The sequence below is a fragment of the Lytechinus variegatus genome, chromosome 17 (assembly GCF_018143015.1).
Source record: "Lytechinus variegatus isolate NC3 chromosome 17, Lvar_3.0, whole genome shotgun sequence".
NCBI classification, from domain to species: domain Eukaryota; kingdom Metazoa; phylum Echinodermata; class Echinoidea; order Temnopleuroida; family Toxopneustidae; genus Lytechinus; species Lytechinus variegatus.
In genome coordinates, this window is record NC_054756.1 from 9809663 (window position 1) to 9837423 (window position 27761).

At 37.8% G+C, this 27761-nt stretch overlaps 2 protein-coding genes across 3 annotated transcripts in view; both read right to left on the bottom strand.

The window, feature by feature from the left end:
• Positions 1 to 9985: 9985 nt before the first annotated feature.
• Positions 9986 to 11799, bottom strand: LOC121431229 (cilia- and flagella-associated protein 251-like). The gene is made up of 2 exons (XM_041628741.1): positions 11787 to 11799; positions 9986 to 11235 (listed from the first exon to the last, which is right to left on the bottom strand). Exons 1-2 carry the CDS (start codon positions 11797 to 11799, stop codon positions 9986 to 9988), a joined length of 1263 nt encoding a protein of 420 aa, XP_041484675.1.
• Positions 11800 to 17862: 6063 nt separating this feature from the next.
• Positions 17863 to 27761, bottom strand: part of LOC121431200 — an 89160-nt gene continuing 79261 nt past the window's right edge. For both annotated transcript variants that reach the window (XM_041628710.1, XM_041628709.1), the window contains 12 exons: positions 27179 to 27376; positions 26305 to 26526; positions 25294 to 25494; positions 24434 to 24572; positions 23814 to 24013; positions 23147 to 23305; positions 22360 to 22512; positions 21789 to 22036; positions 21114 to 21195; positions 20542 to 20664; positions 19744 to 19947; positions 17863 to 18991 (listed from right to left, as the gene is read on the bottom strand). In XM_041628710.1, coding sequence (XP_041484644.1) covers positions 18693 to 18991; positions 19744 to 19947; positions 20542 to 20664; positions 21114 to 21195; positions 21789 to 22036; positions 22360 to 22512; positions 23147 to 23305; positions 23814 to 24013; positions 24434 to 24572; positions 25294 to 25494; positions 26305 to 26526; positions 27179 to 27376 — 2228 coding nt within the window. In that variant the 3' untranslated portion in view covers positions 17863 to 18692. The remainder of the gene's footprint in view (positions 18992 to 19743; positions 19948 to 20541; positions 20665 to 21113; positions 21196 to 21788; positions 22037 to 22359; positions 22513 to 23146; positions 23306 to 23813; positions 24014 to 24433; positions 24573 to 25293; positions 25495 to 26304; positions 26527 to 27178; positions 27377 to 27761) is intronic.

Consider the following 27761-nt stretch of genomic DNA (forward strand, 5'->3'; position numbering starts at 1 on the left):
AAGTTACCATAATGGTAAGTTTTATGCAACCGGGCCTTAATTGGTCTGTTTTCCCCGAATTTTGACGTTTTGATTATTTGATTATTTCACCCGTAATGATTAGTATTTAGATCATATATTTCTATTGTTCCTTATTTTAATTTCGACTCAAGTCGTTTGGTTGATATTTGATTTTCTACCGGAGCCAATACTCCATTTATTATCCATTTATCGTGTTTTACCCTGTCATTGTTGACAAAATAAAACTAGAGTCATGAACCTCGATTGTCCTTTTTATGGACATTCAATGTTTGATTGGGGTAAGAGATTTGAAGGCTGTTCCACAATAACACAAATATGACTCATCCTAAAGGATGATTTATCTTATTCAGGAGAAGCCATTTGTCTTGCTTTTGTTATTCATCAATGTCAGGTATATACGCTTTATTTGTTTTTATATTCTCCTCCACCTTTCATATTGTTATGGAATATTTCTGTAGCATTGACATAATACAATAAAACTATTTATCTGAATATAAATAATGATGAATAATCATGATTTACATATTTCTTCATAAGAACGATGTAAAAAATATAGCAGATAAATATTGAAACAATTTTCAATTATAATTATCTCAATTTTCTGTTCTTTATAGTCGTAATTGGGGAGGACTGTGCACGAGACACAACTGCCAGGACATGCCTCCTACCCCCCCCCCCCCCCCCGGCTCGGATATAAAGTCTGAATTTTCAGACATCTTTAAAGGTTTTCTTTAATAAATTAGAAATAAAGACACAGAGAATGAATGAATACATAAATAAGTGAATTAATAAGTAATTGAATTTAAGAATACAAAATGAATGAACAAATAAATAAACAGATAAAATGAATAAATAAGTAGATAGATAAATAAATAGATAACTATATAAATACATGGATAAACAGACAAATAAGTTAATAATTAAAAAGAAATGAGTGAACAAATAAATAAATAAACAAATCAAAATAAATGCATGAATAATAAGTAAAAAGATAAATAGATAGATAACTATATGAATACATAGATAAACAAACAAATAAGTAAATAATTAAAAAGATAAATCAATATTCTAACAGAAATAAGGAGATAAATGAATGAATACTTGAACAGATAATTACTTAAACAGTCAAATAAACAAGATTATTCCCATATAGAAACCCTTTCTATACATTCAAATAATTTCTTTTGAGGGATATAGCTATCCTGTCTTCTATCCATTTGTTTATTTGACTGTTTATGTAATTATCTGTTCAAGTATTCATTTCACTTTAATCGTTTCCTATATATAGGTGATCTAATCGGATTATGTTAAATTTGAATAATTCTCATACAACGATGTTTGTTTTATAGAGCATAAATAATACATTATATTCCCAATAATCTACATGATGTCATCGACTATTAAGGCTCTTTTACCTCTTGTCAATTTTTATTGATAAACGCAAATGAATTAACATTAACAATATATATAATTCTATCACGCTTAATTAAAGGAAATTACAAATACATGAACAGGTATGTAAAATTTTCATTTCATACTCAAGGGAGGGGAGGGGGGGGGGGCTCGATGAAAGTCTATTTCAGTATTATATAAATGTAACGTATTCCAGATAGAATTCCTTTCTTTGTTTATATGTCATGTTGTTGTATGTCATTGACTAAGTTGATGGTACCCTTTAAAGGAAGCTCATCGGAGCATAGTTTAATCAGATTCTGGGTTTCACCGAGTGACTCATCCCTATAATAACCACCTCAGGGGGAGAGGGAGGTCTCACTGAGGTGTCATATTGGGCTTCTTCTCCATGTAGGTCATGTTCATGTGGGTGAAATACCACACCCCCCTACACACACACACACCCCTACCTATCTACTATTCATATTTTATTTTGTCATCTACATTACATTTCTGGTCATGTTATTCAGCGTTCATGAATCTTCATAAACCATCCAACCCCTCTCTCCCTGCGCTCCCACCCCCACACACACGCGCGCGCGCGCGAATACACACACACACTATCTATCTATCTATTGATCTATCTATCTATCTATTAATTGGAGCCCAGAGCCAGTTTTCCATCGGATAGGGGATGGGGTGTTTCAGGGAAGGTCGGGGGGGGGGGGGTCCAGGGCTGAGTTTGTTGTTGAGATTGAATTTATTGAGTGAAGAGCCCGAGGCGGTGGGCTTAAAAAAAATATGCTGATGGCTTCGATTCGTTTAGGTTTTATTAATGATTTATTTTTTGTGTATTTGGAAAATATCTTTTTTATGTTAATATTTGATACTGGAAAAAAAATTCAATATGGTGAATTTATTGTTGAAGTTTATTCTTAATACATATCATTATCCTCACTGTTATTTATAATTATGTATTGGAAGATGGCTGACATTGTGTTTTATTGTAACACTTAAGGGTAAAATTGTGTCAAATTTATGAGTTGTCAATGTATTTATCAATTTGTAAAGACATCAAACTTCTATTTGTTATATGTATTTTATTTTGTATATGAATGGAAGTTGTCAATAAAAACTACTTGATACAAAAAAATATATATTTATCTATCTTTCTTTCTTTCACCCTATTTATCTATCCATCTATTTATCTCTCTCTCCCTCTCTCTCAAACACACACATACCCTCTTCCACATCTTACAGGGGCCGCGGAACGGTTTTCAAAGGGGGGGGGGGCTGACCATGCAAAAAATCACAATCCTATGATCATTTTACGTATGTACACGGTTTTGGGGAAAAAAGTGTGAGGGGGGGCTAGCTATCTATCTCCTTCTATCCCTCACTCCCTAATCACCTTCCCGTCCCTCGCTCTCTGCTCTTTCTTCGGATATCATCATACTAAATCTTCTGTATTTTACAATTTATTTTCGAACTATCACTTTTTTTTAGGCAACATATACATAAATAACCATGAACGGGGATATCCCGCGGAAATGGAACAGAGTAGCTTAAGAAAAGGAAAGAAGATTGAAAAATACATTTTTGTTTCCACTAAGTTTCAAACCCGCACGGGACCGTGTAAGATGGGACGAAGTACTTACCAAGCCCCGCGACCACGAAACGGAAGACAAAATTGCGAGCTGGGGAAAAAATGGACGATGACAAAAGAAGACACAGCTTTTGCACGCCATTTTCCTCGCGCACCCTGTTCAACCTTTAGTTTTAATTCGATTCATTTCATTCAATTTTCTGCATATAATTTTATTACCCATGCCAGGAGCGGGGTAGTGAAAATAACACCAGGGCCCAATATCCCTTGACAATCTTAGCCTCTCTCACCCTATCAGATATAGTTACATTTCTGTGTCAGGATCTGTTTCGTGGGGGGGGTACCGGGATGAAACTTATTTATCCGACGAACTTTTTGTGCCTGACTGATAGATGGCGCCAGCCAGAGTAATGAAACTGTAGGCCTATATTTTTTCCTGTTGTATAGATATAGATATTGGATATTGGCCTACCCCATTAGTCACTGACTTGACTGTGAACCCTGAAAAGTTAAAGGGATAGAATCGTAGTGACCGGCAACATTGTGAAGAAATTCTTCTGAAAGTAAGATTGTGTGGTCTTACTTTAATTAATTCGGGCAAATTTAATGTTTTTACTCGAAAAAAAAACTCACCAATTGGTTCAGATACTTTCACACCGACAAGCTCGGCGTAAGACACAATGCTTCGGATGTTTATGCAGGAATATAGGTCGGGTGTTTATAATAGAATTATAGCTATTAATGTAGCCACTTTCTATTGTGATTGAAACCTTCCTCTTGTTTGCTTTTATTCGATTTCTTACCTATCTGTCTCACTAACAAAAACAAAATCCGCAAGTATAGGATTTCCTTTCAATCGTCATGTTATCGTACATTATTTTATGATTTACTTCATCATTCCAAACCGAACTCAAATCGCCATGACAACGCAACCCACAATGTACGATCCTGCGCGATAATTCATAACTTCTCTCTAAACCATTATCAATGTGTTGGTTTAATAATTCAATGTTCTTTGCCATCAATCAATCTTCTTCATGTTCTTAAAATCCCAGGGGAAATCTGTTATTCCCTTAATAAGTAACTGAGTGAAAAAGCGATAAAGCATAACGTCATTATGTAGCCAGTATCCCCACATGTGCATTTTCATGTACCTCTCTTTTTGTTGATGTCTGAGAAATGCCCAGAAATGCACTATTCACCCCCCTGCAAGTTCGATCTTTAAATATACGACATGCATTGCGATGGAGAGCTGATCGAGGGACATGCGCGACTTCGATTTAATTAATTAGCTGGAAATTTCTCGAGCATCTCACTCATTTGTGGAAGACGGTGGGCCTAAATCACATCAATTTTCCCTCGCTCGACTCTGCGCATTTACATCAAACAAGCCCGATTTATTCCCCGGCATCTACTCGTTTGGGAAAGGAAATGGGATCAGTCTACTTTTGGGGGAGAAAAATAATGATAAAGTGATAGAAGGATGGAGGAGTTAAAGAGGTAATAGAGAAGAGAGCAGAACGAATACAGAGAGAGAGATTGAGTGATACAACAAAACCGAGGAGGATAGAGGTAAAGAAGATTCACAGCAAAAACTGTGGTGTTAACCGGTGTACATAGAGGACCACACCAGTTATTTTCACCGGTGTTAAATTGGTGGTGTTAGTTTTACACCTATAGGTGTTATTACAACACCTTTGGTTGTTACATTTACACTCTTTGGTGTTATGTTCAATCTCTAGGGTGTAATTTTAACACCTCATGGTGTGGTCCGCTGTCAACACCAATTGGTGTCAGTTTTAACACCACAGTTTTTACAGTGTTCAAGTGTGGATGGGGACAATATAATACGAGGGACAATTCTAAGATAAAAGAAGGAAAATTTAGAGAAAGGATGGAATCCATGAATTATATACTGGTTACTGACAGGATGATGTAAGGGAAACAGAGACGAAAATAAGAAAAGAGGACAGTTAATTTTAATATGTGCAGGTCAAACAGAAGATCGGTGTTGGGCATGCGATGGAGACATAGGAATAAAGTAACATTGATTGAACGGGTAACAGAGATAAGGAGAGAGGGGGATAGAGCAAGAGAGAGAAATGGGGGAATAAAGCCAAAGGCAAAAAGAGAGGGGAGAGTGAGAAGGAAAACGCACTGGAAAGAACTCAGTGTCCCACTGTGTATTGACACAGTCACAGTGTGGAAGACAATGTGAGATCATCTTCAAACTGTTAGATTTAACTATTTCAACAGTATGAATAACATATTCAAAACGTAGACATTACGCTGTGAACATTCACACTGAGTATTTTTTTTAACAAAGTGTGAATAATATTAACCCTTGGTCCATTATGTGAACACAGTGTGGTCAGGAAGAAAATAGAGAGAGAGGGGGGGGGGAGAGAGGGGAGAGGGGGGAGAGCCAAAGGCAAAAAAGATTGGGAGAGTGAGAAAGAAAACGCACTGGAAAGAACACAGTGTCTTACTGTGTGTTGACACAGTCACAGTGTGGAAGACAATGCGAAATCCTCTTCACACTGTTAGATTTGAGTATTTCCACAGTGTGAATAACATATTCACATAGTAGACCTTGTGTACACGCTGTGAACATTCACACTGAGCATTTTTAACAAAGTATGAATAATATTCTCACTTAGTCCATCATGTGAACAAACTGTGGTCAGGGAGAAAATAGAGAAAGAGAGAGAAGGGGCCGGGGGGGATAAAGCCAAAGGCAGAAGAAGAGGGGAAGAGTGTGAAAAATAACGCACTGGAAAAAACAGTGTCTTACTGTGTGTTGACACAGTCAGAGTGTGGAAGACAGTGTGAGATCATGCACTGTTAAATTTGAGTATTTTAACAGTGTGAAATAATCACATGTTCACATAGTAGACCTTATGTACACTTTGTAAACAGTCACACTGAGCATTTTTAACAGAGTGAATAATATTCTCACTTAGTCCATCATGTGAACAAACTGCGGTCAGGGAGAAAAAAAGGGGAAAAGAGAAGGGGGGAGATAAAGCCAAAGGCAAAAAAGAGGGGGAGAGTGAAAAAGAAAATGCACTTAAAAGAACACAGTGCCTTACTGTATGTTGAAACAGTCACAGTGTGGAAGACAATGTGAGATCATCTTCACATAGTTGTATTTGAGTATTTCAAGAGTGTGAATCACATATTCACATAGACCTTGTGTACACGCTGTGAACAGTCACACTGTGTATCCTTACATAGTCCACTATGTGAACACACTGTGATTGCACTACGTGACACTGTTTTCTTTTCAGCAGGGAATACAGAGTTAACAGAAGATGATGAGGCAAGAAAGAAATAACTAAAGTGAAGGAGGAAACAATGTTTAGGAAGTGATTTTTCAAGCTGAATAAAATGCTCAAGATTCATTTTTCGGCAACCTATTGTTGGGTTGGGGTGTCTGGTCACATTGTATGCACAGGGTCAGTATAAAGGAAGGTCACAGAGTAAAATTGTGAAGGTTTGGCTTTAATAAAAGGAAGAGGAGAAAAGATGGAGACAGGAAAGAAAGGTAGGACGACACCAAGCAAATACGGAGGCGGATAGGGCCAGAGATGTTCGACCTAGAGTGCCAATTTCCGTTCATCAACCCAGGCACATCGCATACATGGCGAAGTCGGATTCAAATGGCGTAGAGGATTCAACTGGCAAATGAAGAATATACCTAAACTCATTTGCGATGGGGAGGGGCATGGGGGGTCATGTAACAAGAGGAGGGGTGGATCAGTCGTGCATGCCGATGAGTCATTTTTTTAAAGGGACATCTGGTTGAACTTGAAATGTATTTTCTGGACAATGGCTTACGAAGAAGTGGGGTTGTAGTATTATAATAGGAGCCCCATGTCCGACATTTCTGCGGGTTAATTTTATGATCTGCGACTGTGGTACGGAGAAAAAAAATGTGTCATGTAATTTATTCGAGAGGGAGCAGTAGTCATGATTATGTGCCGTTAATGTTGAAAATAAACACTAACCCTAGCTCCCTTCGTCTTGTTTCTTAACCTACATCGTTTTATCCTTTATCACACAATGTATCTCTTGGACTTGCAAGCTATTATACGGCCGCTTTGTAAATTAGTTCTATAACTGAAAGGGCTACCCTGCGTAAATAAAACTGAAATAAATATATGAAATAGATATATCGCTTTCTCTATCTTTAAACATCGATTTCTGCACATGAACGCCACACGTGACTGGCATAGCAACATTAAATGGATAATTGAGGCGAAAACCGTAAGCAAAATCTCATAACGAATAAACTGAAAAATCTATTTAACTCTAAATCTGTCTTTACCTACCTACCTACATATCTATCTATCTATCTATCACCTATCTCCCTCTCTATATCTTTATATATCTTTGTGTCTATTACTATCTTTTTCTTTAACTCAATGTGTTTTTTTCCTGATATTTTTATGTCCATCTAAATATATTTTTTTTACTAAATTTTGTTTTTCATTGTTTATTTTTATGCATCCCTATATCATAAGTATCTATATTTGTTTGTTTGTAATTTATTTTTGTTATCTGTTCATTTATTTAGGGGTAGATTAGATGCACAGACAAATTAATCTACTAGCCTAAAAGAGCTAACCCATATAGAGCGAGTTTTCCTGAACAGTTTTTCCCAAAGAATATTGATTATTGCATTTCAAAATAATTCAATCAACATTTTAACAACAAAAAACACACCCATTTATGCCCCCCCTCCCTCTCTCTCTCTTCCTCTTTCTTATTCTCTTCTCCCTTTCTTATTCTAACTAATTCCTTCCCCTTGTTAATGACTTGCACGGGTCCCATTTAACCATGATTTTGAATAAAAACTCTTTACGGACATAGGTCCCATATCTTACATTGTGTATCTTAACGATTCAATGATGAATTCTGAAATACTATCCTTTTGTATCGTATTATCAAACGTGCACACATTAACAGTAAGGGAATCTCCAACCTTTAGAGCGAAGTCATCTGCACATGAACGCCACACGTGACTGGCATAGCGACATCAAATGGATAATTGAGGCGAAAACCGTAAGCAAAAACCTGATTACGAAAAAACTGAAAAATCAAGGCCACGTAAATTACACCTTACTTGACAATGAAGATAAGAACTGCCCTCACTAGGCGCGCGTACTTATCCAATTTCAAACTTGTTTTTATTTCATTATACTGCCTTTTTTTCTTCTTTAAGCAAAAGCAAACATACCCATTACGCATTCATGGATTGGGCGATTCGGGACCATAGTTTGCGCGGTCGATAATAGATTTTTGTCATTTTCGTTGACATCAGATCCTAGTGATTTCTGTGATGAAAATAATGAAAGAAAAAATCGTGCAAACTTTGACCCAGAAAATTGGGAGAAAACGAGAACAAAAGAAAGAAAAAAGAGAACACGAAAGGTTAATGTTTCAATGCATATATTATTGATCTACTGGGGTCTAAATTGTCAGCAATGGAAAATTACAGCTGGATTTTTTTATATCTCTAGATTTTGATGAATTTTAGGCTTAGTCAGTAGTGCTTTTCTTCTTTTTTTTCTTGCTATTTTATCAAACGTCCTATTTTGTATCCTTACAGCTGCTATATATCGATCTATTCAACAGTGGTGCGGGTTCGGACCCCCTCCCCTTCCTTTTTTGTGTAAAGTTAAAAAGATGACAAAATGTAGAAGACGGGCAAATCATGTTGTACGCGCATAATGACTAGTAGGCCTACTGGAGGAGGGGCAGATTGGAATCTTTTTGCTTTTCTTCTGGTAGAGGAAAACATGACGTCACATTTTTATGTTTCCCACTAATGAACAAAAAAATAAATAAAATAGCGCAGCTCATGCCGGCATGTGCTTTGGAAATTTCTTTCCTTGTCAAGGCATATAAAATGATCTTCAATTGCTTCTGATTAGCTACGGCATAACATGTTGTATTGTATTGAAATGATTAATCTTTTAATGATTAAAAAGTACCAAGAGGTTAAAAGAGAGGAGGACGGGGGGTAGTCGAACCTGCACGTAGGCCATCTTAACCTATGAAGGAATGCTTCTAAAACAGTTAGCTTAAAAAAATTACTGCTTATGCTAATTTTAATTATTTCAATATGAAATAAGATTATAGAACGTGTTCGCTCCATTAAAGTTGCATTCGATCTCGTTTCTGTTTCCCCATCCCTGTTTTAGTCTTCCTTCTGGAATTATTTGAATCTAGTCAATCTTGGTACCAACTCTACTCGATTTTCTTTTCCTTTGCAAAAATAACAAGAGCAAACAAAAGAGGGAGACATTGCCAATGGGACATGGCGTAATATTGAATGATCATCATTTTAGGCTTTGAGGAGGGAAGGGGGAAGGGGGTAGTGTCGTCATGAAGGATATGGAGATAACCAAATCCCGGGAGAGAGATACTGTCATCAGGTAATTCCCGTTAGAATAATAAAAATATAACTTGGTCTATATTGTTTCAATTTCAAACAGTGATAGTGCTCTCTTTTCTCTCTCTCTCCTCTTCTCTCTTTTCTCTATACTGCTATATATAGCTATAACATATATAAATCTCTCTTCTGATTGCTCCTTCAGTTCATCCATCTCTTTTTCTCCTCTCATTGACATTGCGAGACTGTTTCTCACTGGTTACTTTACAGGGGACCACCGTGACAGAAACAACATGACCGCGGAACCGGGAAGGATATTGGAGGAAGGGAGGGGGGGCTTCAGCATCCTTACATTTTCAGAAACACTAAAACAAACGTGAAAAATTATCATCAAATTGTGAATCATGTTCAGTCCCCTCCCTCCTCAAATTCGTTCCGCCGTTCCTGCATAATGTATACAAAAGTCAATGACGATGAAACTTTATTTACAATTTTATTTACAATAATCGAAATCCCATATATACAATATCATCAGTGGTCTCAACATGATCTGCTCCTTTTTGTTATTATGAGCGCCTCCTCCGCCACCTCCAACCAAAACAACAAAGTAGTTTCCACCACTTCGTTCTCCTTCTAGATGACACGATAGGAATCTTCTCATCCCCCTCCTCCTCCTGCTCTTCATTTGCCTTCAGCTTCTCAGTCTTCATCTGCTCCTCTGACTTCCCCAGATTCTCCTCCGTCCGTTTGCCATCCTTCAACCTTATTTCTTCATCAATCTCTACTTGCTCTTCCCCTGTCCATGATTGCTCATCTGCACACGTCTTCTTGGCATTCCCCTCCTCAACCATCCCCTCAGCTGCAGCCATTGACTGCTCCTCATCGGCCGCTATCTCTTCCTCCTCATTCGCCTCGGAGTCTTTGCTCTCGGCCTTGACATGCTCTTCTTCCTCAGTCTGTGCCCCATCAGCCAGAAACTGTTCTTTTTCTAACGGCATCTCCTCTTCCTCAGGATCCCCAAGCTCCGATGCCAGAGACATATCATGTGCCTTCTCATCGGCCATTACCAGTTTCCCCTCAGCTTCGATCTTTTCGCCGTCGACTGCCACAGTTTGTTCCGTAGCAGCAGCTACTCCCTGATCGTCCTCAACATTCATCTGCTCCTTCTCCACTACCTCCTGCTCCTCTTTATCCTCTGTAAGTTCCTCTTCTGCCTTCACCTCCTCCTCCTCCTCAGCCATCATCTCCTCCTTTGCCTCCACCCTCTCTTCAGCCATAACTAGTCCCTGAGCAACCATGTGCCCCTCTTCTGTCTTCTCCTCCATGCTCTCTTTCTGTTCATCAGCTTCCTCCACCTGCTCCACCTCAGCTACCACAGGCTTCTCTGATTTCTCGTCCTCTGCCTCCATATCCTTCTCCATAATATGTTCTGTCTTCATCTTTTCTGCTTTCACCTCCTCCTCTGCCTCTTCGACCTCCTCCTCCTTCTCATCAGCCGCCATGACCCTGTCTCCGGCATTCTCCTTCTGTGTGACTACCGTCTCTGCCTTATCTTCACCTTCCTCGATCTCCGTCTCCATACCTCCTGTCTTCATCTCTACTGCCTCCTCCTTCTCCTCCTCCTCGTCATCAGACGCAATGACCCTTTCTCCGCCACATTCCTCCTGTGTGACTACCTCCGATACACCGGCTTGTTCTTGAAGATATTGAAGAAAGGAGTCAATCTGACTCTCCTGAATGTCATACAGGAATATGTACTCATCGAAAGCCAGAAAATCCGCCAAATTCTGCTGGAATTTCGGGACGACTAGGTTTGCTGAAAATAAAGCAGAATATTATTACAAAAGAAGAAAGGTTATGATATCCGATCATAAAGAATATGCAAAGCAATATTTTTTTTTCAACGTTGCACTTCCTAATTGCTAAGTATTACAATAATGATTTTTTACACGATAAAATGATCCTTTTTGGGGGAAAAGGTTTATTAGATTTTCATCTTTATCAAATGGGACGATAATGATAAAGATGAATGAAGATTACCATCTTTATTCATTCAAACTTTCGATCAACTTGTATCTTTGTAAAAAATATTATGATCCATTTTACACGATAAAGATAAGATTAGGCCCTAAAACGATTGTGTTTTTTTTTAAGTTTCAAGGCACGATTAACATGAATAAAGTGTGTGTGTATGGGAGTGTCAAAGAACAACACCGCAAGCTATGTTATTCATAAGCGAAACAAACCATGTTAAAGAAGACTCATACATGTAGCTTACAGCATAAAGGGAATATTATTTCAAAGAAGCATAAAAAGAACACCCGGCCGTTCCCGTAAACATGGTAAATATGTTATAATTCAACTTACGTTCGTCGCTCATATTGAAAAGCTCGAATTGAGATAATACTCTAGAAAAACACGATAAACTCGCTAGAAATAGATTAGTTGCAAACGCTGCATCAATAATGATGATTATGATAATTAAACATTGTAACTATGCAAATCATGTAAGCGCATAAATTGACGTCACAATTAAACGCAGATGAACTTGCGCGGTAGGCCCATAAGTACATGAAATAAATGCGCGCGCAGTTAGTTCCATGCACATGTTTAAAGAGATGGGGAGCAATTTGGTTTGTGTTCGATTTTGACGTCATATTGGAATGCGCCCCATGCAATATGATTTTAAATATTTCCCTCTCAATCTCACAATCATTTCTATCGTTAATGATGCGGTACTATTCTATTTCTAACGAACTAATTGTGTTTTTTTTCTGATATGTCCGGTTTTTATGCTTCTCTGAAATTACAATCCCGTTTAAAGTTAGTTGTAGGCCTACACTGTAAAAAACTGCTCTACGGGCGCTGATTTTCAAGTTTAAATTTGAACTAGAAAATCAGCACTCGTAGTGCAGTCACTATACAAGCACTGTAAGTACTAAATTAGCACTTCATATTTTACAGTGTAGGCAGTTTTTTTTATTTCTTTATTTATTTTGCATTATCAGATATTTGTTTCTTAGAATACCCAAAATACTCTTCACCATGTTCAGCCGCTGGTTCAGACTTTAGAAAATGCACCAGGGCCTAATCACATTCGTTCTGTAAAAATATTAGATTAAACACCCAACAAAAATTTATTAATATCACATTCAAATCGTTATGAAAACATATGAGGGGCATGTGTGTTGGTGACAACTGCACCAGCGAGTCGAGGGAGCATAACATCAAAGTGATTTTGGCGGATGATTTTCTCATATTCAGCTAAGTGAAAAATCAGAAGGTTGCATGAATCCTTGAAGGCTTCAACGAGGTCTTTTCAAAAAATTTGTTCAGGAAATGGGGAAGAAAATAGGATAAGACCTAAGCCCGTAAAGCAATGGCGTAACTACGGGGGGGAATGGGGGCACGTGCCCCCCCCCCCATCGGCTGGTCAAAAAAAGGGAAAATGAGAAAAAGAGGGAGAAAGGAAGAGAAACGTAGCGGGAAAGAAGAATTTATTGCTCATTATAATTATAATAATATACATGTATGTAATATTACAAAGGCGAAATTATGTTATGTTATATTACATAAGAAACATTTTTTTTGTTCATAACTTTATGAAACATAATTTGCTCAGGGCCTATGTCCTCATTGTTCCTGGTGCTCGTATTGTCTGTTTAACGAGATATATAATCCCGTTGTACTAGAACCTCCGTTTTTTAAGTCAATATACACCAAATACATCTCCTCGCACTTCGAGTTACTTATAATTCTTTTATGTAGTGGCATATGCTTCTTTTTCATGACTACTTAAAGTGATTGCCCCATTTTAAGTTCTTAATATAAAACATTTCTTGTCCGTGCTTACGTTCACATTAGTGGATTGGTGATATATGTCTGCTCTTCATCAATCCCTAAAATCAGTCCTTAAAATGTCCCTTTTTCTAAACTGATTATAATAATAATAATACCCAATTTTTATAAAGTGCTTTTCCCAGAATGGCCCAAAGCGCGTTACAGCATATTATTACCCCGGTCATTGGATTCATTTCAATCCCGCACGAAAAGTGCACAATATCCACTTCCTGGGGAGCATTCCTTGCATTCATCGCAGCCTCATTATGGCGCTGGCAAAATCAAACATACAATATCTTTCGCATCCTACCGGGTACCCATTTAGCACCTGGGTCGAGAGTGGCAAAGTGTGGATTAACGCCTTGCCAAAGGACGCTAGACGCTAGACGCTGAATATAGACGCTAGACGCTGAATATCAAAAATTTTCAGCTCGCGCTTCGCGCTCGCATCATTCGGTTAGTGAAACACGTATGATCTTAGTGAATTCCTACAAACAAGCCTTAGAATGCCCCTCTTTAGGTCTGATTCTCCTAAAATTTCAGCTTGCGCTTCGCACTCGCACTGTTTGATTAGTTAGATGCGTATGTTAATCATGATTTCAATGACTACAAAAAGTGTGTCGTGTGTTTAGATGTAATTCTAACAAAATCAGCAAGCGCTTGGCATTCACATTAGATGACTATGATGAGATTTGTATACTCTTATAATGGATTCCTTAAGAAATAGGCCTTAAAATTTCCCTGTTTGGGGTCAACATGAACGAAAATTTCAGCTCGCGCTCCGCGCTCGCAAGCCGTTTAGCGAAACAGGTACGTGTCCGTATCATGATTACAAAAAATTGCTTGTAATGTCCTTTTTTAGGTCTGAATATCTAACATTTTCAGCTCACACTTTGTGCTCGCATTATTTGATCAGTGACATATATACTTATCCGTTTAATGGCACTGTCCTTAAAATGTCTCTATTAGGTCAGTTTACCTCACTAAGTAACTTAAAATTTGTGCTGGTGCCCCCCCCCCCCACCCCTCATGCCGTGACCCACGGTACACCACTACCGTTAAGTATAAGAGATTCAGAATACACAAGTCCCATATCGTCAACCAGGGGCGTAGATAGCGGGGGGGGGGATGGGGGGATGCATCCCCCCAGAATTTTAGGTGGGGGGGATGGTGTGTACAATCATCCCCCCAGGTTTCAGTGGGGGAAGAAGCAAAACTATACAGTAATAAAGCAATGAATGCTAGTTAAAATCAATCAATAATAATAGCAGTAATAATCATAACGTACAGCAATGACAAACATGATCAAAATTGGACTTTTATTCAGAGTCAATCATCTTATATGCATTTACAACTTGCAAGTTTTAAGTAATAACAACTGTCTTGCGTCGTCATATACATTTAAGGATCGTTATTCAGAGTTTCACCAAGTACATTTCCTTATAATAATTATGTATTTGCAAAGGAGATAAGTTCAAAATATTTCATTACAGATTTAAGAAAGTGTCGCTTAATCACTCCCTTTCAGAGCAATTGCTTTCATAACACATTAACACTGTTCAAACGAATTAATAAGAAATTACCTTTACACATACACTGACCCTTTTCCCTGGTGGCCATGTCCTCAACCCCTACTTTGCAAAGGAAAGGTGAAAATTTTCAGTCTCTAAGGAGCGAATTAGTAAATGAATGATTTTGGAATGAAATAATCCTTTACTGTTAAGGACTGTTTTGCATAACTATATTGGGTGAAAATAAACGTCTTCCAGTTTCAAGAAGAAGTCGAGGCGCAATGTATTTTGGAATTACTTATACCAGTGATTTCTGTACGTGCGCAGTCTTCTAGGTTTGAAGGTTATAAACTGTTACATTTCCTTACCTATGTTTTTATCATAATCATCATAACAAGGTACATAATAAGAAATGAATCGAAATTATAACAAGTTACTATCTATACAGTTTACTTCCGACAACCCGGTGAGGTTTATTTCATTTCCATACTTAATTCAATCAAGCCTTTGTAATCATGGTAATTTTAAACAGAGTGTGCTTATCATTTTAGTGTCCGCATATCTGCACGTGGATACGAAATATAATGTTGAGCTTTTTTTATTTTACCCCTATTACTATCATTGTAATTGATATTTTTTTTAGTTATTTGGCTGTTTATTTGTTTATTCCTTTAGTTGTTGATTCATTTGTTTGACCATTAACAATATCGCTACTTTTAAAAGAGTATAGTACTATACTAGTAAAATAAGGAATACTAGTTATTCCAGATCATGTTTAGCAGGACTGTCATGACCAAGCTGATAACTAGACATCCGACAAATGACATTTCTCTTATGATCATCTTTACTCATTGTCATTAATCAAACAAAAGATTACTGCCATGAAAAATGTGCAAGGAAGTTTGTTTATTACTGGATGCCCTGTTTATTGCTGAAAGCAAAGTGATTAAAAGACACACGAGATAATCCATGAGGCAGATCGTGTTATTTTGTTATCTTTATCTCGTCTGCTTTGGCCCATGATATTTTGTTTTTATCGAGTACGTTATCTCCTTCATTCTTTATATTTATATGTTAATTATATATATATATATATATATATATATATATATATATATATATATATATATATATATATATATATATAAAGTATGACCCAGCTAGGGATCATCCCCCCCCCAGGTCTAAGGACCTGTCTACGCCACTGTCGTCAACTATACCTTTTCCTGTCAGACACATTTTGAGACGAGTCACCGTAGGTACCTTGGGGTGACTTTGTCTTCAGACAAGTGAAATAGACATATATTGTTTCGGCAGATTATTATGATGGGATATCATAACTTGCTTTTTCTGCTTTATTCCCAGCTTACCTCGTCATCCCCAACTTTCAGAATAAGTTGGCATAGGAAATCGCTTTCGACGATTACGCATTACACTTAAGGATAGTCAGACCTCATTTATCCAATATCTTCAGGAACAAGCCGGTCAGTGGGCTCACAAGAGGGAAAGGGAAGGAAAGGGTGATGCAGAGGAGGTAGTAGGGATGAAGACATGAAATATGGAGAAGGAAATCGAGGCAGATGAAGGGAGGGCATAGATGATGGAAGCCAAGGATGAGCAGTTGGAGATGGAGGATTTGCTGCTGGAGACCCTCGAGACTGAAGATAAGGAGTTGCTGCTGGAGATTGAAGAGGAGCAGTTCGAGACTAAAAATGAGGTGGAGTCTGAGAAAGTGCAGATGAAGTTTGATGAGAAACAGTCGGAGACTGAGGAGCAGTTGGAGAATAAGGAGGAGCAGGTTGGAGCAAGATGAAGAGCAGTTGGAGACTGATGAGCATGTTCAGGCAGAAGAGCGGACATGGCAAATAGAGACCGACGAGCAGTTGGGGGGGGGGGCTGAACAGAATCAATTAGAGTTTGAAGAGGAACAGGTAGAGGGTGATGAACAACAGGTGCATTGATGAGCAGGCAGAGGTGCAGCCGGAGACTGAAAGGCAGTTGGAGAATGAAGAGGATCTGGCAGCTAAGTAAAGGAGCAGCTGGAGACTGAGTGTACATGTATGTATGAAAGACAGATAGATGGAAAGGGGGCAGGGGTTGAGAGACAAATATGTAATAGTTAAGGAAGAATGAAGCAGAAAGAAAGAGAAAGAAAGCAAAGAAGATATCCCAGCAGGAATAGAGAGCCAAGGAAGAAATAACAAATAGTGAATAAACAAGTAAACCAGTTAATTTATCAAAGGGCTTTCAAGATCCTAACATGTATTTGGTGCTTGCAGTGTTGGAAGCACAATTTAGATTGCCCCATTGCATAGCAACAATACCAAATTTAGTTTTCTACATTTGAAATGATCCGTCAAGTTTTTAACTTATTTTTTTTTATGCTTGTACCAATCAGCCTGCTTACCACACCCACCAGTACGTAAATGACTTTGAGCAGCAAATATTACATGGGGGGGGGGGACTGGCCCTATCCCCCATAATTACACTCTTAACCACATAATCACATTGTAAATAGATTGAATATCATATTAAGATACTAAAACAAATGATCACCAAAATAATCATCTAACAAAACATCAAACGATGCAAGAAGCAATCTCAATCATACAGGTATTTGCAAAAAACGAACTACATTCACATTACTAAATAGGTTCATTATTGCGGATTGAAATAATCGCTAGAGGGCATTCATTTGTCTCGCAATCTACTATGGTCAACAAGGAAATTTGTGATCACTCTCGCAAAAAGTGTTCACTGGTCCTGGAGATTAGTATAAATAGAGTACGATATCAGACAATTTTCGTCACTTGATAAAGAGTTGCAGCGGCACTCGACAGCTCGTGAACTTGTAAGCTAGTGAACACTTTTTGCGAGAGTGATCACGAATTTCCTTGTTGACCATAGTAGATTGCGAGACAAATGAATTCCCTCTAGCGATTACATTCACATTTTTGCATTGAAAATAAAAGTAAAATGCCACATGCACACACAAACTACAGGGAATTCATCTTCAGTAGCACAAAGAATCACCTCCACTAGAAGAAAAAAGAACAACAAACAAACTTAACAAGCACTAAAAGGTAGTTTACATTACATATCTAATAGATGATCTTCATTTTATTGAACCAATTCTACATACATACAAATAATTTTTGATATACATGTTCAAATAAAATTTTCAAATCTGCATGGCACATGAATTAACTTCCATGATTGTTTTGCATTTAATGGTCTTGGATTCAAAACAATGAGAAAGTAGGTCGAACTCCATAACAAAAACAGTATTACAGTATTACAAGATAAACATTTCTAACCTCCTTTATAAAACAGTTATACATGTGTAGTCTTTTTTTTTGACAACTGATAATAATAATACCACCTCATTACAAGAGTCAGTGGAAAGTCCAAGAAGTTACTAGTTACATGAAAAATTCATTGCATGTATGCACCAGATTATTTAATTTAAATAATGAAAAATACTGGTGGTTGCTTTGCTTTTACAGTACAGTATGTATTCTTCAGTGTTTGTATTTTTTATCTTCTACTGGGCAAAAATCATGCATTCAGCCATGATCTACAGAAATACACATAGTTAAAGATCAAGATATTATACACATAAAATTGAATTAACATGACTTTTTTCTTTTTAATGGCAAAAAACATATTTTCAAGTGCAAATTACTATCGCACATCACCAATACATTTCACACACTAGACAACAAAACAAATTTGGCACATATAAAATACAAACATTTAATAATATATTTTTAAATATTCCTGCCCTTTGACAGTTTCACCGGTCAAATTCCTTGAAAACAAAGCTATTGACCATAGTCTAAAATCTGAACATTATTGTTTAAACAGGTACATAATATAAAACAAATAATTCATAAATTACATATTTACTATACAACCTGGACTACCGCACTCTATAAGAATCTTTTTCATAGTATTCGTATCCACTGGCGTATCCGAAGTCGTAGGGCACTTCCGCAACGATCATGTCGCTGAGTTGGCAGGGATATCCCGTGTTTGACCACACGTCCTTGTAGTTAAAGGACACGCAGTCGGCATTCCTGAGGCAACGGTTGATGCACTCCAGGAAGTTGCGGACTTTGTAGCTTCCCAGGAGATGGTTGAAGAGGGCGTAGTTCTTCATGTCATGATGAGGGTTGACGAAGAACCAGCGGTAGCCACGGGTGAAGTCGATGGGACCCACTGGAGATGCAAGAAATGTAGGGAAAAAATGACAATTAGTAACTATGCAAGTCATGCCTAGGTAAACTAAGGGAAAGTAATGAACTTGAAGCCTATTAACTCTTAATGTGCCATTCACTGAAATCAGCGAGTGCCATTTTTTTTAAAGTCTATATTTAATTGTTTTATTCATTAAAAAAGGAATCATTCCTGAGACAATAATGTTAAACCTCTTGACCATAAGACGAACTGAACAATGGAATCACCATGCATGCAATGCACTCCTCAAAATGCAGTATTCATATATAACTATAGCTGTATGACCAGGGCACGAAAATGTGTTCGTGGCACTCCAGTGGATGCACAGATATGTGTTCAAGACACGTTAAGGGTTAATTGAGTGGTTGCAGTGATACACATGAAAGCCACACATAATGGCAGATTTCTGGAAACCAGATAAAGCCTAGAAATTGCAACATAGAGAAGCACATGTGGAACGTGCATTGATTACAAGCTTGGAAAGTGACCTCATTTTATGCTGATACCACACGTTTATTTTACTAACTGCTGACAAATTCTGGTATATTTGAAACGCACTTCATTTTAATACTCTTTTCCACCTTTAAAACACGTAAGTTGAATTTCTGATGCAATATTATTTGCTTTGAGGTTGAAGAATATCCAGAAAACTTAATTGGAAATAATTTAAATCCATGATTAAATTCAAATCTATCTTTAATCTTCAGTAAAAAAACAAAAAAACAGGGACTTACTTAGACATCTGTAGGTGACTTTGAGGTACTTGTAGGTTCCCACACAGGGTTCCTTGTCAACATAATACTTCCAGTGACTAGGTACAGAACAGTTCCTCTCGTTGGTGCAGAGTGACCGAGCCTCGGTCAGGACACCGGGCGTGTCACACCCCTGGAAGGAGGTGAACGAAGGGAGATTCTCCCTGTAGGCACAGCGGAATTGATCTGTATGGAAGATAAGGTGAGATTAGATGGAGACCAGTAAACGCATCAAGGAACAAAGATGTTCTTGAGGATACTTATAAACATTAAATTAGAGACAAACTTAGGATGGGAAAGTATGCACTGATTCTGTCTGTGCCATGGCTTTCATGTTGAATCATTCTCAGTATCTTTTCTGGGTTCAAATCTTTTTTTCAATATCAGCATAGATACATCAATTGTTATTACAGGAAAGCTCAGTTGGTACAGGGGATCAAGCCCCGGCCATGTCAGACCAAAAGACGTTAAAAAATGGGAATTGCTGCTACCCTGTTTGGCGTTGAATGACTCAAGGGATATGGCTATGTCGATCTGGCACTGCTCAGTGGCTGCCGGTAACAGATAAATTAGGCAAGAACAATTATTAGAATATTTCTATTTTCAGATTTCATTTCAAGCAATAAAATACAGATTTTTTATACAGGATTAGAGAATGGCTGCCATCAATACAACTAAATAGGCATTGTTCTTTTGTTTGTGAGTGTTGACAGAAGCAGACTCACAGCAATAGTCAACCAGAGCGAGAGTAACCGAAGTTAATGAGAAACTTATACTGACCTTCTGTCCTTCCGTACTCTGCCTCAATGATCCTGACATAGGGATAATCCACAGGACACTCTACCGACAAATCATCATGATCTTGGCAGGCATACAAGGTGATATCATTCAGAGGACGACCACCTGAACAATGAAGGGAATGAGAGTGAGAGATGGGTACATAACTAATGGATTGATGCATAAATTAGCATAATTAATTCATATAAAATAAAATCTCATTATTTTGGAAAATTTTACCATACAGCATTGTAGATTACATCGCACAATACCAGCGTGCAGATTTTTGCGGCACTCACGCGATTGGCGGCCGAGATCTCCCCCCCCCCCCCCCGGCCGCAGAACAGCCAAAAAGAGGCCTAGTTAGGGTTAAGATAAACAAAATTATCACAGAACATACATGTAACATAAACAATACGACATTTCATTGACACTAATCACAGAACCTAACATCAACAAATCTGCCAAAATATATGAAATACAAAGTTTTATAATCAATGAGTTAAATTTCACAAGAATGCAAATTCGATTTCATGAGTATGTAACATCAGAGTGAATTTTAATTAATTTCTTACCTAAGCAATCATAATCAACTTGTAGATACTTGGATGATATGCTGGAACAGGGGTCAGATGAGCTCAGAATATTCCCATTAACCTAAAATACACAGAAAAAAATTATCATTGCTACACAAAAACACTAAAATAGTACCTGGCTTATAGATTAACTTTTAAAATAGTTCCCTTTGTTTGATAAAGCACTTTACCCAAAGTCTGTGCTACTTCTGTGCTAAGGATCTTAACTCATGATTTTTCTGCATTCCCTGTTATTTTGTACATAATGAAACTAGAGTAGGGATAAAAAGATACATGGACTTGAGGCAAGTTGTCGTGAATCCCCTCATATTAAAATCATGACCAGTCATTATACACTATGTTTAGGCATTTGCATCACTATCAAGGCATTGCCATTGAAACGGTGGATAATTTTTACTAATACCCTCAATGATGAGTTCTATACACCCGTAACCTGTATGGATAATTCTTAATAATGCTCTAACTGAACCCATTACATGTACAGTATTTGCACAACGATTTGTAAGGATAATTCTTTATACTGCCCTTACTGAATCCATCTAATACCCACGCCCTAGATGAATCCATCCGATTACATGTATCTGCACAATAACTTGTATGGATAATTTATTCTTTATAATGCCTCAACTGACTTTTGTTATAACAACCACATACCGGGATGCTACAGGTCCTTTGGTCTTGGCAGTACGACTCAACGATAGCCTGGGTGTTGCTAGACCGGCATGACGTGGTAGCATCATTGCCATCAGCTGCAGGACAGACATAGGACGAGCTACCGACCTGGGTGCGTCCGTAGAACGCATCATTGATGGATATGTATTTTCCGTCGGGGCAAGAGAGGGATAGCTCTGCATCGAGTCCTTCACATCCGATTAGGGATATCTCACCAGATGGAAGCTCATCTGAAACAGATAATCAATCAAAGGTTTTTATTGGCATTATGAAATTTTGCAATACGTATCTTAGGTCTAGATTAATTGTTTCGTTCCTAACACATATCACACCTGCCGTCTTAAAAAAAATATATATTTATTACGTATTTCTTGCTTCTTTTTGCCAAAGATGGGCAGTATGCATGATTAACTTAGATGTCAAAAGCTTCCTACATGTATGTAATTAGTTATAGACTAGTTTAGTGTTATACCAGCAAAAACAGCTGTCCTGCTGAGTTCCTACAGGAGTTAGCATGACAGAAACACTTCATGGATAAGCCCAAAGGACCTACCCTTGCAATCAAATGTAACCTCGAGTTGCATTTTGTGGGTGGTGCAAGCCGTTGCACCAAGGAAGTAATCATCAGCAACGACAGTACAGGTAACCTTGTTGTCACAGTTGGCAGCTACAACGCTCTTGACATCCTGGCTTGAACAACTGGCAGCTGAGATTTAAAAGGAGAGAAGAATGTATAACATGGTTCGACATCTGAAGCCTATCTAAAGATTTGGTATTAAAATATGAATAATGTGAATTATATATGAGTATCTTTCTAATATTCAAATGAAATAATTTTCACTTCTTTTATACCTTGGTATTTGACATCTCTATGCCCTTCTAAAGAGACCTTACATATGAAAGGTGAAAGTATATAGTTTCCAATCAATTTATTCTTGGGGATTTCTCTTTGCTACCCACATCCATATCATCCCTTACCACGTATTTATCTTTGTATTGCACATGTACCTTTCTTGATTTTATTTCATTTTTCGACATGTATTTAACTTTATAATTTTTAAGCGATTTGTAATCCATTAAGTTTAAGTGGAATCTGAACGTCTGTTGGACTTATCGCCACCTCTTTGTGACGTTTTTTTTCCATAATAAATGTGTAAAGTGTAATCGTAAGTATAAAGAAAAACACCCTTATCAAAACGCTATCTAAAGATTGTATCCTGAATATCAGTTTCATCTCTTGCTTGAGTGATGATTTGATAAAATAACAGACAAAGATAAGGAAATTATCAGGGATAGATCAAGAAGAATTTGGGGACGCTGCTGTGAACTGTTTGACTCACAATTATCCGAAGGTGATTCTGTACACCATGACGGAGAGGTAGCAGTGACATGCTTGTAGGAGGCACTGGTGATCTCGATGAAGCGATTACTGCCGTAGCAAGCAATCTGGAGATTTTCCTCTCGGCACACAGCATAGGTTGATGACTGAGTGTTGTTTCCTGAAGGGAAAAGCAGGATATTCTTATATCAATACATCCTTGAAGAGATTGTCATCATCATCATCAACATAAGAACAAAATCATGCTACCTCTCTTACTATTTCTCCTCTTTTCTTTTTCTTCTTCCTTCCCTTCTTCTGCTTTCTCTTACTACATGTACATCTTGCTCTTCCTCTTCTTTCTCTCTTACCCTCTTTTTCCTATTTGTCTTCCTGCTTCTTCTCCTACCCCTCTTCCTCCTCTGCATCGTCATCATCAAGATGATCTTGACAATCATCATTACCAACATCATCATCATCTTCCTCATCATCATCACCATCATAATCAAAATCATCACTATCTTGCCATTATGATTACCACATTCACCATCATCATCATCATCAAAATTACATGTATCATCACCACCATCACCTCCACAATTACCATTATCACCGCCCAAATCCTCCTCCTCATCATCGATATCTTCACCATCATCACCACCATCATTTTTATTTTTTTAGGCTCTTACCTTCCAGGAACTTCTGGCAGGTGTATTCCACCTCCAGATACTTGAATTCTCCCTGGCAGGGATCGGCTGACAGGGAGTTCAGGATGTCGGAGGTGACATCCACGCTGCACTGACGCTCGTTCTCACATTTCTCCTTGACGAGATTAACCAGTGTGCTTGTGTCTGCAGCACAGTTTGTATCATAAGTGTGGTTCGACCACCTGTAAGGAGGAGCAAAATAAAAGACAAATTTTCATTTAAAAAGTCACCTTTGCCAAGTTGAGGATAGAAAGCAGATTAATTCAAACCTAAGTAAACTTCTGTATGAAGCCCCCTCCCCTTGTCTGACCAAAATTTTGACTGAAGATCAAACATGAATTTTACTTTTAGATTCCACTAACCTTGATTTTACAAAATTGTATTTTGTAATTACACTTTCTTTCTAGAATATAAGAAACCATTTTACTGTACGAACTTTAGTAATTCATGTTTAATGAATATCTGTCTCTTTCTTGCAGGTGTAAAATTTTGTGATTGTTGCATTTCTTCTTTGATAAGAATCATGCAGACACGCATGTGCACAGACATCCATGTCAGGCATCAACCCATACCTCAAGGGTAAAAAACAACACAAAACAAACCTGTGAGGACAGTGTTTGCCATCTTCTCTGCGTCCGTAGAAGACGTTCTCGATCTTGAGGTAACCGATCTCGTTAACTGCACACGAAAGCTCCAGGAGTTGGTCGTCGCAGGCCATGGCTTTTACTGGGAACGGTCCCACTGTCAGAGAAGGAATGATAACATATCTCATTTTGCAGAGTTGTCCCAAGAGGTTGTGAAAAACATATAATATTATGTATCATTCAACTGATTATATCTTAAAAAATCACTTGCCAAATACACCCAGGTTGCAGTACCTATTCTTTTCTTCATGTCTCCTTTCACAAATGTTTCCTTTTGATTGAACTGTTTTGAACAAAACTGCCAGAAATAAATTGAAACTTATAATTAAATAACATGAAATAACACTGCATCTTTTTTAAATCATCCATCTAGCATACTGTTCATTTCACTGCTTTAAAGTAAGTTATTGCAAAAAAACACAAAAAATTAGGAAAAAACAAAGGAATGCAACAGGGTCATTTATTTCACACAAGTTTGCATCATAACTTACAGTAAAATGTCATTGTCAGAATTTTCATGTTAATCAGTTCCAGATTTTTTTAAATATACCACCTCAATGAATTCTATTACAAAATTCAATTTTGCAAACGAAAATGGAGTATACCCTGTTTCACAAACTGATTGATTCTATATCCACCTTTCTACATTTAATTCATAGCCTATCAATTTACAAATTCATATTTTGTTCTATTTGTATTATTTACTACATGCAATTATTTGTACATGTATGTCAGCCTCAGCTACAAGGAATATTTCTTTTATTTTCCAATAGCAGACCATTATTTTTCTTTAAATATTAACTTATCAATTTGCTTACAGTGCTGAACAGTGACTTCACATATCTGTATAGAGTCGGTTCTTCCGACGAGCTGGATACCTATATACCGCCCTCGCATGGTGTGGTTGCAGAAAACTGAATTAGGGCCGGGCTGGGTGGAAGAAACGACCTCGCCACATTCCTCGTTGAAGCTGATGTCAGAGCTGTTGCCGATGCTGACCTGGAAGTTGTCCAGAGTGGCTATTGCAGAAAACAAAACAGTTAAGTCATACTGACTGTGTAGTTCAAAGAAACTAACCTGAATGATGTGACATAACAGTGAAGTGAGGCCATGAATTTTTATGTTGGGAAATCGCATAAACTACATGCATTTGGGTGCACATGTATGGCTGACTTCTTTTATATATGAGACCTTCTTAAATAGATTCTTCCCAAAATGATTCATCTTTCTTTTCTTTTTTTTTACTTTACCCGGTATATAAAAATGTGATGCCCTCAAATAACCATCGCTTGAGCAGCTAAAGACATAAAAAACAATAGAAAGAGGTTGATTACTTTATAACATTACCTTGGGTTTTTCTGACCGAAGGAAATGATTTATGTTTTGTTTATGAAGGCTACATGTATGTTTATACTTCAGAGCTAAAGTAGGCTATTTTTTTCACACTTACATGTACATGCATTCTTATGATTTCTACCTCTATTTCAATAGTCAAATCTTTATACAGTAGATACTGGCTAATTGGAGGAAATCTATTTCAATTCTTAAATGGGATATTTACAAAAAATCTGCATATTCTTACGAAAGTCTTGGTGACATTTTTAAGTTGAAGTACATGTATGTTATCTATTATTTGCTTTACTTCACCCTATTGTGTTTACAAAATTCCATGTCAATTTTGGGGAATAAAATAGGTGCTTCATGTATAAATAAACCTTTGCACATTGACTATTTTGACTACTTCAAACTCAATGGCTTGCAATTCAAAGCATGTCTTGCACACTGATAATCATCCACATCATTCAACAATTTAACTAAGAATATCTTACAAGCAGAGTTGGCATCATCGCAAGTGTAGACCGTGACGACATTGATGTCGTAGTTCGCCTGGAGGTCAACGACCCACCAGGGTTCATACTCATCAGCGGACTGCGTGCACCATCCCTCCGAACAATCAACCTCAAGGATGTAGTCTGTGGTGGCGTTAACGACCTCCGAAGATGACGAGAGACTGCTCATGTTGGCCGACTTCCCTCGGGCAAAATCACTCCCTGTAAGGAAATGAAAAAAGGCCACAATCATTATTACATGTACTACTGCCATTATCATCATCAGAATCATAATCATCATCATCATCATCATCATAATCACCAATATCAATGCCATTATTATCAACACCATCACTACCATCATTATCACAACTATTCACCATCATCATCATCTGCATCCTCCTCCTCCTGATTATCAAAATCACCACAATCACTGTCAACACTATCATCACTATCAACATCATTACCATTATCATCAGCATGATGATAAAAAGCACATGGTCCTCATCACCACTGACATGTATATCATCTTCATCAATATGATCACTATCAACATGACCATTATCTTCACCATCATCATCATCATCATCACCATCATCCTCCTCCTCCTCCTCCTCATCATCATCATCATCATCGTCGTCATCACCATCACCAATCACCATCATCACCATCATCATCATCCTCCTCCTCATCATCATCATCATCATCATCATCACCATCACCAATCACCATCAACATCATTACCAACATCATCATCATCCCCACAACCATATCAAATTCCACATTGTCCTTCACCATCTATACCATCATCCTCATCATCACCATCATCATCACAATCACCACCAAAATCATCCCCATCATCACCATTACTCACTATATCTCTCACAGCTGAACCTGATATCCAGGTACTTAGGCTGCTCCGGGCAGGGGTCCGAGAGCACGGTGGCAAACTCCACATTGAGGCGGCAGGTCTGCTTGTTATCACAGTTCTTCTGGACCATCTTCAGGACCAGTTCCTGGTTCAGTTCACAGTCAAGGGAATAAGTGTAGTTGTTCCCTGCCGAGCACAGACCTGGTATAGAAATAGAGCCGAAAAAAGAGGATATCAAGGTTGTGATTTCAAAAGCCTGATCTTAAAAGAACCTTAAATGAACATACTATTGACCAATCCTTATACATGTACCTCAGTCACATATTCCTTAAGGCGGCCGTACGGCAGGTCGAAAATAGCAGCGGTTTTATGGATTTCTATTCAAACCACCTCTAAGTAGCTGGTACAAAAATGTAAAAACGACTGTTTCTGACTCACCGTACGGCCGCCATATGGGAAATGCGACTGAGGTATTAGTAACTAGTCTACATACATGTACCAATGACTGGTGCAGTCACACCAGCAATATACTATAACAGGGCTTTCACACCAGATGGGTGTTTAACCATTATTCAACTGGGGGCGG